The sequence below is a fragment of the Peromyscus maniculatus genome, chromosome 7, assembly GCF_049852395.1.
Source record: "Peromyscus maniculatus bairdii isolate BWxNUB_F1_BW_parent chromosome 7, HU_Pman_BW_mat_3.1, whole genome shotgun sequence".
NCBI classification, from domain to species: domain Eukaryota; kingdom Metazoa; phylum Chordata; class Mammalia; order Rodentia; family Cricetidae; genus Peromyscus; species Peromyscus maniculatus.
Window position 1 is genome coordinate 93,713,800 of NC_134858.1, and position 18,667 is coordinate 93,732,466.

The following is an 18,667-nucleotide window of genomic DNA, read 5'->3' on the forward strand; positions in this document are numbered from 1 at the left end:
TGTGTGGAATTTGTTTGTTTGTTTTTTAAGATATATTTATTATGTATACAGTGTTCTGCCTGCAGAGCAGAAGTAGGCAGCAGATCTCTTTACAGATGGTTGTGAGCCACCATATGGTTGCTGGGAATTGAACTCAGGACCTCTGGAAGAGCAGCCAGTGCTCTTAACCACTGAGCCATCTCTCCAGCCCATTTCTGTGTGGACTTTGTTGAGGTTCCCTTTTATCTGCTTAGAGTACCTCCCCCCATACCCACCCCTTCCTTCCTCCTTCCTGAGGCAGGTCTCACTCTGAAGCCCAACTTTTGACACGCTTTCCGTCTCAGCCTCTCGGGTACTGAGATGATTGACATGCACCACCATACCCAGCGCCGAGTTATCTATTGATTATTTTTAATTTATGTATCAATCGTAGAAGCTTGGGGTATAGTTGGACAAAAGAGTATTTTCTTAGTAGGAAGGTTTTGGGTTAAACCCACAGTCTTATGCATTAGCAGAGCATGGCAGTACATACCAATAATCCTGACACTTAGGAGGGAGGTAAAGGTAGGAGACCAGGAGTTCAAGGCCATCCTGGGCTCTGGTGAGTCACAGACCAGCTCAGGCTACATGGGATGCTGTCTTTATTTGTTTATTTTTAAGATTTATTTATTTATTTATTACGTATACAGTGTTCTGCCTGTATGTATGTGTGCATGCCAGAAGAGGGTACTAGATCTCATGTAGTTGCTGGGAATTGAACTCCAGATCTCTGGAAGAGCAGCCTGTGCTCTTAACCTCTGAGCCATCTCTTCAGCCCCAGACCCCATCTTTAAATATAAAGAAACCTCCTGTCTTAAAGGGGTACCATATTGTGTTTCAGTTCACGTGTTGAACCCTGTGGTGTTTGAACCAGGGATGTCTCTCTTTCCTCAAACATTTATCAGGTCTTCCGGGTGTCACCTCAGACTCCTTCCTTCTGGCTTTTGCAGTGTGGCCTGAGACTGTTTCCTGAACTTACCCCACTGAGCAATAGATTTTGATTTGGGGGTGCTGGGGATCCGACCCAGGGCCTTGTGTATGATTCCAGGAACCCCTGAAGGCATAGGGTTTTGTTTTTGTTTTTTCCTTTCACTGGTGAAGCTTATAGTAATTTTATTTATCAAAAGGTAGTTCATCTGATGTTTACCCTCCTTCCGTGACTCAAATGAGAGGAGTCTTGGCTGTCTTCTTATGTCCCCACAGTCCTGGAGCTTCTGTTTCTCCAGTTTGCTTCTGCGGTCTCTTTCCTCTCTTCCCCAGGATCGCTTCTGCCGTCCGCCTCCAGTTTGACCCAGTTGGCCTCTGTCGTCTCTCCCAGTTTTTAGCCCATCCAGTGAATTCATAGTTTTATTATGTTTTTCATTTCTAAAATCTTCATTTGGCTGGTCTTTGTATCTTTTTTTTTTTTAATTGAGGAAGAGGATGCTCTTTAAAGATTATTTTGATTTCATGTGCACGTTTGTACCATAGATTTGCTTGGTCCCTCAGAGCCCAGAAGAATCCCCTGATTCAGATCCCCTGGGGCTGGAGTTACAGACAGTTGAGCTGCTCCGTGTGGGTGCTGGGAACCAAACCTGAGTCCCCTGTGAAAACAACCAGTGCTCCTAACCGCTAATCCATCTCTCCAGCTCCTTCTCTTTCTTTCTGCACTCTCTGTCTTTTGTTTCAGGTCTGCCTCTCAGATGGTGGCCATAACAGCTGACTTGACATTTTCCTCTGATAACCGTAATGTCTGTGGCGCCTTGGGTTTATTGTCTATTCTCTTGCAAGAGAGAAAATTAATTATTTTAAGGTGTTTCTGATGTTATGCTATTTATGAGACTCTTGTTTAAATTCTATGAGAATTTTGGTATTTTAAGTTTTTCTTCTTTAAATTAATGTTTTATTTGTTGATTTTCTACTCATGAATGTTTTGCCTGGTGCCCATGGAGGTCAGAAAAGACTGTTGGATCCCTTAGAACTGGAATTATGGATGGATACTAGATACTAACCACCATGTTAACTGGGAACTGAATTTAGTAATAGGTTTCTGTAGGGCGATAATAGGTTTCTCCATTGATACAGTAAGCCAGATCAAGCCAAACTGAAAAAGCAAAAGAATAGGTATATTTAAGCTGGTCGGTGGTGGCACACGCCTTTAATCCCATCACTCGGGAGGCAGAGGCAGGTGGATCTCTGTGAGTTCGAGGCCAGTCTGGTCTACAGAGAGAGCTCCAGGAAAGGCGCAAAGCTACACAGAGAAACCCTGTCTCAAACAAACAAACAAACAAACAAACAAAAAGAACAGGTGTATTTGAGCAAAGCAACTCCTGGCTGAGTCCTCCAGCCCAAGATTGGGACTGGAGAAGTCACGTGGCCAAACTAAAGCAGGGAGCTTATATACCTTGCAGGTGAGGGGTGATGACGGGTCCTTCACAGGGTGGGTTTGTGCCCAAGTATGGTCAAAATCAGACCGATTTGGGCTGGGTTTTGAGCTCCTGGCAACTTCAGTGGAGGAGTTGCCGCAGCCGCCAAGAATGTGGAACTGGGCTTTTGGGCACCTTTCTTTCTTGGACATTCTCTGAGAGGGTGGGGTTTGGAGAGAGAGAGGAATGGGGCTTTCCAGATCAAGTAGGAGTGAGCTGGAGCTTCCAGCCAAACACCCAGGCCCTCTGCAAGATCAACAAGAGCCACGACTCTCAACGCCTGAACCATCCCTTCAGCCCCTTAAGCTGTTCTTGTAGGCAGTGCGTGGATGTTTCCATTGTCCTTGCGGTTCTCTATGCATTTGTTCTGCGGTTTACATCTGTCTCTCCTTTGTGCCCCCTGGTGGCCAGTCTCGGTAGTGCTCTGCTTAGAGGTTTGTTCTCAGTGATCCTGGTTTATTATTATCTGTGGTCACATCTTCACTTGGGCAGCTCTGAGTGGAGAGGGAGGTCGAGCCTTTAAAAAAGATCTTTGCAAGGTGATTGTCTTGAATGCCTTTCTTTCAGCGATCTCCCTGACAGTTTGGCAGGGACTGCGCCCTGGAGTTCTGGCTGGGCAGTGTGTTTTAGTCTCCCTCTGCTGAACATATTCTATAATTACTTCTGTCTACTTGGAAAGAGGGATGAGAGAGGAAAGGAAGAAAGGGGAAGCCTCTTCTGTGTGCCCTTGACCTGACCTTTTCCCCCCACACACTTTTTTCCCTTTCATTGAAAATAGTTTCTTGGTGGTTTTTTTTTTTTTTTTCTTCCTTACATAATATATCCTGATTAGGGTTTTCCCTTGAATGAAAAAAGTGGGAACATGACTTCTAGGTATGGGTTGAGGAGAAAGCTTATTGTAGATAAAAGGGAGAGTACAGCCAGAAATATCTAGAAGGGTCCAGGCTGAACTGGGCCATGAGAGAAGGTGGGGGCGCAAGTGAGGAGCCATACAGCCAAAATGGCTGAGGTTACACAGGGCAGAGCAGTTACAGGGTGGGGTAGGGGCAGAGAAGCTTACAGCAGGAGAGTTCAGGGTGGGGGGCCCAGTGAAAAGTGCTGAGGAGTCAGGACTTTGTCACAGGGGGGAGGCTGGTGGCCAGAGTCGCTTTGATATGTTAAATAGGAACGTTTGTCCCAGGTTTGAGACCTAACACTCACCCTTAAGGCTTTCCAGTTCCTTCCCACCTCCATCCTACAGGATCCAGTCCCTATCTGTCTCTCATTAGTAAACAGCCTTTAGCCCAGCAGCCAGGAGACAGAGGCAGGAGGATCTCTGAGTTCAAGGCCAGCCTGGTCTACAGAGCGAGATCCAGGACAGGCACCAAAAAACAACACAGAGAAACCCTGTCTCAAAAAAAAGAAAAAAAAAAAAAAAAAAGAAAAAAACAAAAACAAACTGAAAGCCATACTATAAAAAATATTTTAAATTTTTTGCTGGGCATAGTGGTGCACACCTTTAATCCCAGCACTGGGGAGGCATAGGCAGATGGATCTCTGTGAGTTCAAATCTAGCCTGGTCTACATAGTGAGTTCCAGGATAGCCAGGGTTACAGAGTAAGACCCTGTCTTGTGTATTAAAAAAAAAAAAGTTTTAATTTTTTTTATTGTGTGTGTGTATATGGTACATACTTGTGTGTGTGCTGAGGCCAGCGAGAACTCCAAGTATGTCCTTCTTACTTTAATTTATTTCTCCTAATTAAAAAAAAAGATTGATTTATTTTTAATCTGTGTGAATGTTTTGCTTGCATGTACATCTGTGCATCATGTGCATGCCTGGTGTCCTCTGAGGCCAGAAGAGGCAATAGATGCCCTGGAACTAAAAATACAGATGGTCGTTAGCCATGATGTGGGTGCTGGGAATCAAACCTGGGGCCTCTGGAAGAACAGCCAATGTGCCCTTAACTACTGAGCCCTCTCTCCAGCCCTGGTTTATTTCTTTAAGGCAGGGTCTCTTCTCTGAAGGCAGAGCTCACCTGTTTAACTAGGGTGGCTGCTCAGTGAGCCCCGCCCACTCAGTGCTAGAGTTACAGGCATGTGAAACCACGGCCAGTTTTTATGTGGGTCCAGCGTGTTTGAACTTGGGTCCCACGCGGGCACAGCTGGCACACTTATCCACCGAGCCGTCTCCCTAGCCCTCATCCTGCATTTTTGTTAAGATTGCTGCTGTGTGTGGTCCAGACACAGGGCTGCCTGGAGTGGGTACGTCCTGCCCTCCCCTGTACTCCGACTCCCCTACGTCGCCCCCTTGCGGACAACTGTGTGCCTGGGCTGTGAGATTGCGGTCGCTGTTACCATAGGAGGTTGGACCTGAGAAAAAGGAAAAAAAAAATCTAAGAGTGAAAAGGAGAGCTCTCCCCCACGTGACCAGGAGAACCCCTGTCTCCTGCTTGCCATGCTAGAAGCTCTTGGTAGTTTCAGACTGTCCTGGTCTAGGCCAGGAGACACCAGAGAAAATAAGACAGGAAACTGACTGGCAGTCCGGTGGCTTTGTGTCTTCCCACCTGCCTGCAGCCTGCTCTCAGAGTCCGCACATAGCTTTGCCTTGACTTCCGCGCAGAATTCTTAGATGCATTCGGTGGAAGACACAGAGCAGAGTGTGGAGGCTGCTTAATGGAAAAGCTTCACCAGAAAGCCTAGTGAGAACAGTTCAAGATTGTTTAGAGAAATTCTTCAAGCAAGTGGAGCAAGCAGCGAAGAATGTGACTAAGTGAGCACTTTTTATTCTGCTTCTTTGTCGCCTATGCGGCTACCTGTCTAGGGTTGTTGTTGTTTTGTTTTGTTTGTTTGTTTCTGGTTTTTCGAGACAGGGTTTCTCTGTGTAGCTTTGTGCCTTTCCTGGAACTCACTCTGTAGCCCAGGCTGGCCTCGAACTCACAGAGATCCGCCTGCCTCTGCCTCCCGAGTGCTGGGATTAAAGGTGTGTGCCACCACTGCCCAGCCTTGTTTTTGTTTTTTAAGTCAGGGTCTCACCATGTTGCCAAGACTGGCCTTGAACTCACAGAGAGTGAGTTCTCTAGTTCTCTAGTGCTAGAATTAAAATACCCAGGCAGCTGACTAGTTTTGATTTTGCATGTCTTATCTTGATTGTAAAAATTAAAAATGACCCCTTTTTTGGATACAATTCTTTTGTAGTCCAGGTTATCCCTCAATTTTCTCCATAGTTGAAGCTGGCCTTGGACTTTTGGGTCCCTTGTCTTTACCTCCTAAATGCTAGGATTATGGGCATGGACCACCATGTCCAGTTATTAGATATGTATTTTTCCACTTATTTATTTATTGTATGTGAGCAGGAATGCTAACACGCCACACTGGAGGTAGAGGACACCGTGGGAGAGTTGGCTCTCTCTTTCCACTCTGTGGCCTCTGGGGACCAAACTCAGGTCATCAGACTTAGTAGCAAGTGGGCTCACCTGCTAAACCATTCACCACCTCATTTTTTTGAAGGTTAGAGTTGAGAGGGTTGAGAAAGGGTTTCATGTAGCATAGGCTGATCTTGAACTTGCTATGTAGCTGGGAATGACCTTAGTTCCCCTGCCTCCGTCCCAAGTAAATTTTTTTTTTTTTGTTTTTAAGATTTATTTATTTATTATGTATGCGGTGTTCTGCCTGCACATGTCCTTGCAGGCCAGAAGAGGGCACCAGAACTCATTACAGGTGGTTGTGAGGCCACCATGTGAGTGCTGAGAATTGAACCCAGATCCTCTGGAAGAACAGTCAGTGCTCTTTAACTGCTGAGCCATCTCTCCAGCCCTCCAAGTAAATTTCTTTAAACATGTGGTTTTGAAATACCAGAAGTATTTTGATTTGTCATTTGGACATTTTGACTTAATGGATCTGATACCTGTCATATTGAGTAAAGTTTGTAGGTGTTCTATTGACGTTCTGATTGCAGTGTTAGCAAACCTTGCATGTTTTAGGTGGGGCACTATACCCCTGGGCTGCATACTCAACTGCAAATGGTTTTTATTAACTGGTTTCAACATTGTCTTTCTTTAGTGTAACGAACCAGCTCTTCTTAGTGTACCAAACCTAAAAGTGAAATAAAGCCCCTTCAGTTAAGGCATGAAATGACAGCACGATACTTGACTGATGGCTGAGCTTTTTCACCTGAACTCTGCCCCTTTCTCATGTAAAAGTTACTTCAAACTGGCAGTGTAGCTCAGTTGGTAGAGCATTTACCTAAGGTTCACAATAGCCTGAATTTGATCCCCAGGCCTATATAAATTGAGTATGGTAGTGTGTGCCTGTGATCCCAGGAGTGGAGAGGATTCCAGGGTCATCCCTGGTGACACAGGAGAGTCTAGGCCAACCTGGGCTACATGAAACTATGTATTTCAAAATAAAACAAAACAGTATAACAGCACATGGTTGTAATCCCAGTAGATGGGGAATAGAAGCAGGATGAGAAGTTATTCAAGACCATCCTTGGCTACATACCAAGTTTTAGGGCAGCCTGGGCTACATGAGACCCTGTTTAAAAAAACAAACAAAAAAGGCCCAATTGTCCACAGAGGATCAAGTTCAGGGCTTTATATCTAAGTGACCAATGAAAAGTCTTTAAGGTAGCAAACAGGGAAATGAGACTCGACTGTCATGGAAACCACCAAAATAGCTAAAATGAAAAAATGGTGATGCTAATTACTGGGAAGAAGATGAAGTCACTGGAAATCTTGAGCCAACCAGGAGGAATCTTAAACTAATACAACCACTTTAAATAGTTGTTCAGCTGTCTTGCCAAAGCTAGTTGTAAATGTGAAGCTCCTTTAATTAGCTATTCATTCATTGGTACTAATAAACAGAAAAATGTCAGCCACTGCCACTGAAAAGAGTGCACACAACTGTTTGGCTTGGCCAAACACCAGAAACTCTCCATATTATAGAATGGGCTTCAGAGTTACGTCATCTCACACTGAAATTCTGTGTCATGTGAGAATAAGTAGATTACAGACACCTGTGATGAGATGAGTGCCTCTCACAGGCATGGAGTTAAACAAGAGAGATTTGTCTCCATCTAGGTGTGGGTCCCCTACATGTGTTTATACTGTGCAAACTCTTGCGGAGGCTGGGGTGTAGCTCAGTGAGTCAGTGCTTGCTTACTGTAGGCCACTTTTCTCTCGCGCCAGCCACTTCCCAAATAACCACACAGGGACTTGATATTAATTATAAATACTCAGCCAATAGCTTAGGCTTGTTTTTAGCTAGCTCTTAAAACTTAAATGAACCCATTTCTATTAATCTGTGTGCTTTTCCAAGGCTTGTTACCTCATGTACTTACTTCCCATCCTGCTCACTCTGCATCTCATGGTGTCTCCTCTGACTCTGCCCTTCTTCTTCCCAGCATTCTCTCTGCCCTGAAAATCCTTCCTAGCCATCGGCCAATCAGCTTTTTATTAACAACGAGAGCAACACATCTTCACAGTGAACAGAAGTGTTATTCCACAGCAGCTTACCATGCATAAGACCCTGGGTCTTTTGTTCACATCACTAGACAAAAGAATTCAATCAATCTTGTACTTTTTTTTTTTTTAACAAGGCTTCTCTGTCTGTCTAACCTTGGTTGTCCCAGAACTCGCTCTGTAAACCAGGCTAGTCTTGAACTCAGAGACCTGCCTGCCTCTGCTGGGATTAAAGCTCTGTGCCTTATACTTGTGTGTTCTCCTTTTCTCCCTTCTCCCACTTCTCCGGGTCTTTTGTAGCCGTAGCTGGCTTTGAATTTGATAGATAGCAGAAGATGCCCTGAACTTCCAATCCTCCTGTCTCAGTCTCCTGAATTTGGACACTTTCCTCCATAGGTCGTACACCTCGGTAAAAACTTGAATGAATGAAGGCTGATTGCTTTTGTTTGCTTGTTTTGTAAAGGAGTGACCTTTAGTCTATTACTGCTCCTTATTGAACTCACTAAATGAGAAGTTTTTTCACTTGATTAAGTGGATCCCATTGGATCAAGTAAAATAAGCTTGTATAGGATAGAGGATTCCTGTGTCAAAAAAACTGGGCTGTCTCTTATCTGTGAATCTTTTTTGTTGGTTTTGTGTATGCGTGTGTGCTGAGACTCGAACCCGTAGCCTACTGCATATTAAACACACTGAGGTACCCACTCAGTGTACCACTGAGCTATGCTGCCAGACAAAGGAGAATAATCTTTTGTTTGTTGCTTTTGAGACAGGATCTTCCTGTGTAGCCCAGGCTAGCCTTGAACCTATGAGGGTTCTCCTGCCTCAGCTTTCCATGCTAAGATTACAGGTATGTATCACCATGTCCAGTTGGGAATAATGTACATTAACAACAACAACAAGCCGGGCGGCGGTGGCGCACGTCTTTAATCCCAGCACTTGGGAGGCAGAGCCAGGCGGATCTCTGTGAGTTCGAGGCCAGCCTGGGCTACCAAGTGAGTTCCAGGAAAGGCTCCAAAGCTACACAGAGAAACCCTGTCTTGAAAAACCAAAAAAAAAAAAAAAAAAAAAAGCAAAAAACAAAAACCAACAACAAACAGACAAACAAAACCCATAGAATGGATTCTTCAACTTACCGAGTACCTTTAATGAAAAAAGTAAGGCCTGCTAAGTACAGAACTAATCTAAAAGGACCTTTAGGAGCGTCTCCCTCTTGCAAACCTTCGCTGTAAACCTTTGCACAGTGATAGGTCAGGCAGAATGAATACCTTTTGTGTTGACCCTTTTAAATGAAGAGCTTTTACATTCTGGTCGTAATTTGTGGGGACCCTATAACTCCCCCAACCCCTTCCTTTTGTTTTAGAGTTTTATTGTTGTTCGTGTGTTGTGTTTTCGCAGATCTTTTCACAGATGCTGCTGAGACTGAAAAAATGGCCCTGAGTCTGGAAGATTCTGAAGGGGTTTATTTTGTTCCATCGTTTAATGGATTACAGGTACTCTTTTAAAAAGTTACAGCATTTGCAAACGGTTTCTCATCCAGCCACACCCCGAATTACATGGCTGTGGCTCTGTTACCTGAACGAATAAACGGAACTGACATGAAAGGTACATTCTAGAACAGAGAAACTATGCTGAGTGAGCACAAATTCTGAAAGGGAGTGGTGTTCTCTAACTGAGCCCCTGATGGTTCCGGTGCACTGGCAGAATTCAGCTGCTGTCGACTTTCAGCTCTATTGAAATGGGACCTAAAAGTTCTTCAGAGAACTTTTCATATGGCCTAGGGTTGTGTTATAAATAGGCACTTCGGAGTTGTTGGGCAGTGTATATCAGCAAATGGGTATTCTTTTTTTTCTTTCTTTTTTTTTTTTTTTTTTTTTCAAGACAGGGTTTCTCTGTGTAGCTTTGCGCCTTTCCTGGAACTCTCTCTGTAGCCCAGACTGGCCTCGAACTCACAGAGATCCACCTGGCTCTGCCTTCCGAGTGCTGGGATTAAAGGCGTGTGCCACCACTGCCCGGCCTAAATGGGTATTCTTTAGAGACGGTCGGTGTACTCTTGAGAATTAAAAAAAAAATGATGTCACTGGCCCTGGTGGCGCACGACTTTAATCCCAGCAACGGCACTTTGGAGGCAGAGGCAGGAAGACCTCTGTAAACTCAAGGCCAGCTAGGACAACATAGAGAGGCCCTGTCTCCAAAGAAAACAAAAGGGAGAGAATGTATATGTTCTGAAGTGTATCTACAGGTTTCCTTAGCTTTTTTTCCAAAAATCAACCTTTCTTTTCAACTTTTATGGTAGAGTATTGGTTACTTTGCCTGATCACAAGTGAACCCAGTAAAAGGCCTGGCTTTGAAATAATTAACTTTGTATTTAATTAACAAAGTTGTGCTTGCCTCTGATTTAGAATGTGACCACAAAGACTTAGGAAAAGTTTTCAGTATAGATTTCAGTATAGAATTAAGAACAAAATTAACTGGTTGCACATGCCTTTAATCCCAGCACTCGGGAGGCAGAGCCAGGCAGATTTCTGTAAGTTCGAAGCCAGCCTGGGCTACAGAGCTGAGATCCAGGACAGCCAGGGCTACACAGAGAAACCCTGTCTCAAAAAAAGAAAAAAGAAAAAAAGAAAACCAACTCCTGTAAATAATTTTTTTCAGGGCTGGGGAAGTCTATTAATAAAGGACTTGTCTAGAATACATTACGTCCTGACTTGATCTCCAACATTGCACAGAACAGGGTGCGGTGGTGCATGGCTGTAGGGTTGAGGGAAAACTGTGCTGGGGATTTTATAGTGTTTGTTTTGACAACATCTCTATGACTTCTCATTGCCTCACATATCTCTGAAGTAATAGACTCTACAATTTAAAAGGGGCGAGTGTGGGGATCAGCTTGCTGCTCTTCCAGAGGTCCAGTATTTACTTCCCAGTTCACCACAGCCTGTAACTCCAGCTCTAGGGGATCTAGTGCCCCCTTCTGGCGTTTACAGCTACCTGCACACATATAGTGTATATCCACAAGAACATAGGCCATACATAAAAATTAAAAAAAAAAAATCTGAAAATCTCAAGGTGGTGGCTCAAGCCTGTAACCTCAGCATTTGTAAGGAGGAAGCAGGATCAGGGGTTCAAGGCTGGCTTTGCCTACATGGTGAATCAAGAGCAGATTGACCTGTATGAGATCACTACTAAAGGACAACCACCAAGTACGTGGGCACACACCTTTAATCTCAGCACTGGGGAGTCAGAAGCAGGTGGGTTTCTGTGAGTTTGAGGATAACCTAGTCTACATAATGAGTTCCAGGCCAGTTGGGGATACATGGTGAGACCGTGTCTCAAATAAAATAGTTATCTTGTTTAATCACCTCTTTGGATTATAATTTAAATTATTTAAATGAACATTCTTCTAGCATGGCTGTGTTTTATGATATACATCGAGCCTGTAGATGTAATTTAGAACGTAAATGATATTCTTTTTGTCTCTTACTTCAGGCCCCATTAAATGATCCCTGTGCGTGTGCCTCTTTTATGGGATTGAAACATTCCACCAGTAAATACCATCTCGTCCGAGCAATCCTGGAGTCAATAGCTTTCAGGTAAAACCTGCCGGGACTCCCTCTGCCACCTTCATACTGTGTCATGTCCTTTAGATCTGCCGCCAAACTGAACTCTTCTTTTCTGATGGAAGGATTCTTTTCAAACATATGTATTTCTTTAGTTTTGTGTGTATATGGGAAGCGCTTGAATATATGTTTGATATGCGCTACATTCATGTAGAAGTCCTCAGAGGCCAGAAGATGTGTCCGATCCCCTGGAATTGGAGTTACAGACAGATGTGAGCTGCCGTGTGGGTGCTGGGAACCGAACCCAGGTCCTCTGCAAGAGCAGCCAGTGTTCTTCAACACTGAGCCGTCCCTCCGGCTCTTGGAAGGTTCTTGTCTTGTTTTGTTTTGTTTTGTTTTGTTGAGACAGGGTATCATACTGCTCAGGCTAGCCTGGAACTCATCTTGCAGCCCAGGCTGGTTTCAAAATCATGGCAGTCCTCTTGTTTGGGGTACCTAGTACTGAAATTACAGGTGTGAGCAACTTAATCTTATAAAATGAAAGAGAGGCTTTACTTCACTTTGTTTATTTCAGAATGTTTATTTTATGACGTATTATTTGTTCGTGTGTTTGGGTTGTGTGTTTGTGCACCATAGCACACATGTGGAGACCAAAAGACAACTAACGCTGTGGAGTCCGTTCTCCCCTTCCACCTTTCTGTGGCTTCTAGGGACCTCACTGAGGTCCCCAGGCTCGGTGGCAAGGACCTTTACCTGCTGGGCCACCTTGCTGGCACTCCTAATTTTAATTAAATCATTAAACTTAGGCCTTCAATCTAGTGTGTGTGTGTGTGTGTACATGGTTTTAAATTTTTATTTTATTGTATTTTTTTTAATCTAAATTTTATTTTATGTGCTGGATGTCCTGTCTGAATCTCTGTCTATGCATCATATACATTCCTGGTGCCTACAGAAGCCAGAAGAGGGTGTCAGATCCCCTGGAATTGGACTTACAAGCTATTGCGAGCCTCCATTTGGGTCCTGGGACTTGAATCCAGGTCTCCTGGAAGATCAGCAAGTTTTTTAACCACTGAGCCACCTCTCTAGCCCCTCAATTCAGTATCTGGTATACATGATTTAATTTGTTCTTGTGGCTCTATTTGATAATACCAGTAACACTTAGATTTGATACCTAAAAACGGAATGATTTTTTAAGATAGCCCAGGCTGGGAATATAGCTCAGAATAGAGCTTATACTTTGAGCATGTGAGGGTCTGAATTTTGTCTCTCTAATTCTCAAAGGGAGAACTCAAACCAACAACAGTCTGTTACACCCAAAGACTGAATAATAAGATTTATTCTTTATGTGTGTTTCCCTGGTCTCTTGATTATTGGACAAGTGTAGTGTATGGTTAACACCGGTTGTCAACTTAAAATGATGTAGAATCTCACAGGAGACCAATCTCTGGGCATGTGTACGAGGGTGCAGGTTAACTCGGAGCAGGTTAACTGAGGGAGGGAGACCTACTCTAACTGTGAACTGACCCAGTATACGCTTCTCTCAGCTTCCTGACTGTGGATGCGCCTCACATCTCCACTGCCCAAGCTTCCTGTCATGATGGATTGTGCCCTCCAACTGTGACCGTACATTACCCCTTCCTTCCTTCCTTCCTTAAGTTTCTTTTCGTTACTTATTTTATCTTTGCAATGTGAAAAGTAACTAGTACTCGGGAGGCAGAGACAGGTGGATCTCTGTGAGTTTGAGGCCAGCCTGGTCTACAGAGTGAATTCCAGGCCAGCCAGGGATACATAATGAAATCTTGTCTTCAAAAAAGAAATTTAAAAAAAGGAACTGTCATCAGGTGTGAGGCCACATGCCCATAATCCTGAAAACTTGGGATGCAAAAAAAAAGCAATAGGATCAGGAGGTATGGGACAACCTTGGCTACACAGGGAAGGAGTTCAAGGCAATACTGACTAGGTAAGACTCTGTTTCACAAAAAATATATAATAATAACTGGGAACTGGTAGGATATCTCAGTGGATAAGAGCACTGGTTGTTCTTGCACAGGATCCAAGTTTGGTTCCCAGGACCCAAATGCAGCTCATGACCATCTTTTAACTCCAGTTCCATATCGAGGACTAAGGGGGTCCAGCCCCTCGATAGTCCCCTCCCAGGGTCCGGGAAGAATCTACAAGCAGCTGATAATTAATCTTTGATAAGAAGAAATGAATCTATGTACACGAAACTCCTTAGTCCATACACTTTATTATTCTGTGTCAGTTACAAGCTTATATTCTGCTCTCATATTTAGCTCATTTCTAGCCTGATTTCTCTCTACACTTGTCTGCGATCCCCTCTAGGTTCTATCTTAATTCCTTCATCTAGTTCTGCCCCTTCTAGGTTCTCATCCATCTTGTTCCTTCCCATATCATCTCCTCTCCCATCTCCTTCTCTCTCCTCATCTCGTTCTTCCCCATCTGGCTCTTCTTCATCTTCCATCTCGTTCCTCTAGTACTCTCTTTTAGCCCTTCAATCTACTTCTTTTCCATTTCAGTTTATTCCTCTCAAGTTCTTACCCATCTAGTTCTTCCATTCTCTTTTCTCTTCTCTGTCCTCCATGTGCCCCGGAAGTCCTGGTATATATACACTTTCAAGCAGTAATCCCTTGGCAGTGCAAAGCCAGGCTTCCAGGGTCAAACTGAGGAATGATAAGAATCACATAGAGAGGCAATAACTGTTAATTATCATTTGCAACCCCAAAGGGAAGTGACCAATGGGGAAATGAATTAACTAAAGGCTAAATTCAGGTAATATCTAAGAAGAGGGCTCTTATGGGCTCAACTATAATCTTAAACGTGATTGGTAGAAAGTGTTAAGAATCTATAAGTTGCTAGGTCAATGGGAGAAAATAAAACTTCTTTTTTCCTGTGGCTCCTATCTCTCCACGCTATCTGCCATTTTTCTGCAGGGTGGGGCAAAGTGTGCTCAGTCGCTAGGCAACCTGTGTACAGCTAGATGCCTCTGGTGATAGTTAAAGGGAGATCTGGGGAAAAGGTTTGGGAAAGGAGGAAGTAATGCTTAATTGGCACATCCGCCAGGCCTTCTCAAACAAGTAGCCCGGATGCTTAAGTCTGTTCTTAGAGAGTACAGAGGTATCTCTGATAAAGTACTTTCCTCCATCTGGGGATGGACCTGGCCGGATGCTGCTAATGATAATTACAGGGAGGCTTGAACTGGGGTTCTGGCTGAGCATAGCTGTCAGCACAGAAAGTTATCTAAATATTCCTAGAAGTAGTTAGATAAGGAGTTAAAGGTCTATAAAATTAGTAAGGCTGTAAGAAAGGAGGGTCCGAGCTAAATTGTGTAAAGCTATTACTTAACATCCACCTGACCTAGGTGGTATCTCCTTGTGGAATTTATCTTAAATCAGGAGACTTGCATGTGGACTGTTATTACTGCTAGTCCTTGAAAGTGGCCAAGGGAGATATCTGATTCCAGAGGAAGCCTTTCCTGAGGCTGTTCTCCAGATACCTGGAATGTGTATGTCCAGACTGTTAGCCCTTCTTAGGGAAAAGTCAATTGGGAAACCTATGAAGGCACACATGATTTTCATAACAGAAGACAGCTGATATATAACAAGCTAAGTAACACCAACAACTCCTTGGGATTTGGCTTCCTCTGGAGGAATTCCCTGATCCCTCCAGGTAGTGACTTTGCCATAACCAGCTGAGTTCTTATGATATATTCCTGCGGCCTGCAGCAGTTCCAGGGGATCTTATGTCCTCATCAGAGGCTCTCCCAGACACTTTGCTCACATTGTACACATACACAGCTACAGGCAAAATTCCCATACACTTAAATAAATCATTGAATTCTCATATAAGGAGTGTTTGTTTTGTTTAAAGTAATTTTTTATGAATACAAAATGATACATTTGGTACATTTACATGTTGGTGAGGATATCATAGTAAAGGCTACCAACTAAATAGATACTCGCTTGAAATGCTCCTTTCTAGACTGGCAATAAATTAAACCTAGTTGTCAAATAAAGATTGCACTATTGTACATGAAGGTGGAACACGCCGGGCGTTGGTGGCGCACGCCTTTAATCCCAGCACTCGGGAGGCAGAGGCAGGCGGATCGCTGTGAGTTCGAGGCCAGCCTGGGCTACCAAGTGAGCTCCAGGAAAGGCGCAAAGCTACACAGAGAAACTCTGTCTCGAAAAACCAAAAAAAAAAAAAAAAAAAAAAAAAATGTTTCACATGAAGGTGGAACACAGGAGGATGCATGTCAGGTTTGTCGGTGTCCAGTTGGCCAATATTTCTTCAGTAGTTTCTTTTGCATCTTTTATCAAGTTAAGTAAATAAAACTGTAGTTGATGTTTGTTTGAAACTTCAGAGTGAAATACAGAATTATGACGTGAGTACGCTCTCAATTGCTATCTTGTCTTTGACTAGGAACAAACAGTTATACGACATGATGCAGAAGGAAATCAGGATCCCGGTCACGAATATCCGGTATGTAAGTCTTGTTTATAACAGGTCCAGTTAGGAGCTACAAAATCAGCCTGATGAGTTAGTTCAGTGATTGAACATTCTCATGGTTTTCAGCCCCGGCTCTACAAAACAATCAAACTAGAAATTAAAAAAAAAAAAAAAAAAGCAGTAGCTGTTATTTATCTTCATTTTTTTCTTGACTTCCAAAGCTTATGTCTACTTCTTCAGCAATAAAATTGTTGGTCATAGCGATGTGGAGAGAAAAATGCTAGTTTTGGATTTTTGAGACTATAACACAATATGAAATTTCAGGAGACCCTGTCAAGTATGTATATTATATAGAAATCATTAACATTTCACTGTTGTGTTGTAGCTATCTTTTTGGTGTGGAGGCATCAAATTGTTTTACCTTGTCATATTTTTTTTTACTTGTCATAATTTTGAACTGGTACCAGAACAAACGAGAGATGTAAAAGCGGTGACCTGGATAAAGAATAGTATTTACCGGGAAAGGGACGTTGGTGACTTCAGTTGCTCACGCACCGAGTCCACCACACACCGACAGACAGCTCCAGAGCCATGGCCACACACATGGCCCTGGGTAAACTCAGTGGGTCACAGAATAAGACTAATAGACATGAACATGAGAAAAAAGATGTAGGGGGGCCTGGATGGGCAGAGAGAGCAGGGAGATGGGAGAGGTCGGGGTGAACGTGGTTAGTATGAATTGTGTACATGTGTGAGATTCTCGAAGAGCAAATTTAATGAAGAATAAAAAGGAAATTAGTTGAAGATTACTCAGTAAGATCCTATAAACCAGTCATGGTGGCATATGCCAGATCCCAGCACTCTGAGAGGCAGGGACAGGAGGACCTGGAGCCACTTGGGAGTCAGGGACAGGTGGATCAGGAGTTTGTGCTGCTGAGTCCAGGCCAACCTGGGCTTCGTTTTCTGTTTCTGTTGTAAAGATCTTGTCATAAGTTCAGTGCTAAGCAATAATAAAAATGTGCCTGGTCTACAAAGGGAGTTCCAGGACCAGAAAAACCAAAACCAAACAAAAGCCTCCCTATAATAATAATAAAAGTGCAGATGGGTTGGAATCGCAGCTCAGTGGTACCTGCTTACTTAGTACCTGTAAAGCCCTGGCGTGGCTCCCCCAGACGCTAACTTCATACTGTGGTAACCCACATAAAAACAGTTCATGCTCTCCCAGTTGCTCACCTGGCCGATCTTGCTTCCCACAGGGCGGACGGAGGAGTCTGTAACAACGGTTTTGTTATGCAGATGACTTCAGACTTGATTAATGAGAAGATAGACAGACCAGCCCACTTCGACATGTCCTGCTTGGGCGCGGCCACCCTGGCCGGCCTTGCTGTTGGTACGTGAGGTCTTTGTAAAAGTGAGCACTTTCTTGGAAGCTGTTTCTGCAATAGCACTGCTCCTCTGCAGTCCCAGAGCTAGAGAGAGCGTCTGGAAGGCGTGTGTGTGTGTGTGTGTGTGTGTGTGTGTGTGTGTGTGTGTGTGTGTGTGTGTGTGTACACAGGGGAGTGTACATAGACCTCTGGCTCACCCGTTGTCCTTCGGCCTCCTTGGTGGGTGTGTCAGCCTAACCGTCCTAACTTTACTACCTCGAAGAACTGTGAGGTGAGGACGTTTCAGGGTCAGCTGCTTTAGGGATGCAAGGGATGGTCTTGGGATGAACTTTCTCAGTGTACAATATTAAAGAAAAGAACCGTGAGATGGGTCTTGTTCAGGGGGGGTCTCTTGAAGTGTGGAAACCACCATAGTTAGCCCTTGTGGTGGACACAACAAGGAAAAGTGAAAATGTAGAGCCAGAGGGCAGGGTCAGGACCAAGAGGTGAAAATGAACTAAACGGAAATGATAGTGCTGAGAGGAATCGTAGCTAACCCAACCTAACAGGATACTCCTGAAGCAGGCAAGGGTTACCAGATAGCGCCTGGGGTGAACCTTGAGGCCCAGAAGTTGTGACATTGTTAAAAAGAGATCAGATGCGTTGCAGTGTAGTTTGAGGGTGTTTGCCCCGAGACCCATCCTCGTGTTGGAAATCAGCCGTTCCTTTCCTTACGGCTTTTGTTGAGTGCCTTCTACAAGACAGTCGCTGCTGGGAATCCAGAAGTGAAAGCCACATCCCAGATCTCTGGTGGGATCAGGCAGATGCAGCCCGGGTCAGATCTGTGATAAACCCAGCAGAGACTGATGGTGGGAAACCACTGGGTAGAAGTTCCGGAAGAGGCAGCTGTGGCCTGGCGTCTACCAGAGCAGGGTGGGGGAGAGTGAGAAGTGGGTGGTTCCAGAGACAAGAGGCTTTGAGACGAAGAGGCTTTTCCAAGGAAAGCACTGCTGTGGAGGGAAAGAGGGGTGCTGCTGGGCGCCACAGTGAGACCCAGGCACAGTGATGCACATGTGTGCAAAGCACACACACACACACACACACAGACACACACATAAATACACACAGATACACACAAAGACAAACAGATGGACATAAAGACACACACACAAAGACACAGATACACACACACACACACACACACACACACGCACACACACACACACAAAGACACACAGATACACACAGACAAAGGCACACACATGCTGGGCAGTGATGGCACGCCTTTAATCCCAGCACTTGGGAGGCAAATCCAGGTGGATCTCTGTGAGTTCGAGGCCAGCCTGGGCTAGTGTGAGTTCCAGGACAGTCTCCAAAGCTACAAGAAACCCTGTCTAGAAAAAAAACAAAAAAATAAATAA

The 18,667-nt window shown here is 44.2% G+C and overlaps 1 protein-coding gene across 1 annotated transcript in view; it reads left to right on the plus strand.

Moving 5' to 3' along the window:
• The window catches only part of Gk5 (glycerol kinase 5), a 66,738-nt gene that overhangs the window by 44,658 nt on the left and 3,413 nt on the right, over positions 1 to 18,667 (plus strand). Inside the window, exons 12-15 of the mRNA XM_076576840.1 lie at positions 9,257 to 9,351; positions 11,345 to 11,448; positions 15,856 to 15,915; positions 17,139 to 17,272. Of these exons, the coding sequence (XP_076432955.1) occupies positions 9,257 to 9,351; positions 11,345 to 11,448; positions 15,856 to 15,915; positions 17,139 to 17,272 (393 nt within the window). The remainder of the gene's footprint in view (positions 1 to 9,256; positions 9,352 to 11,344; positions 11,449 to 15,855; positions 15,916 to 17,138; positions 17,273 to 18,667) is intronic.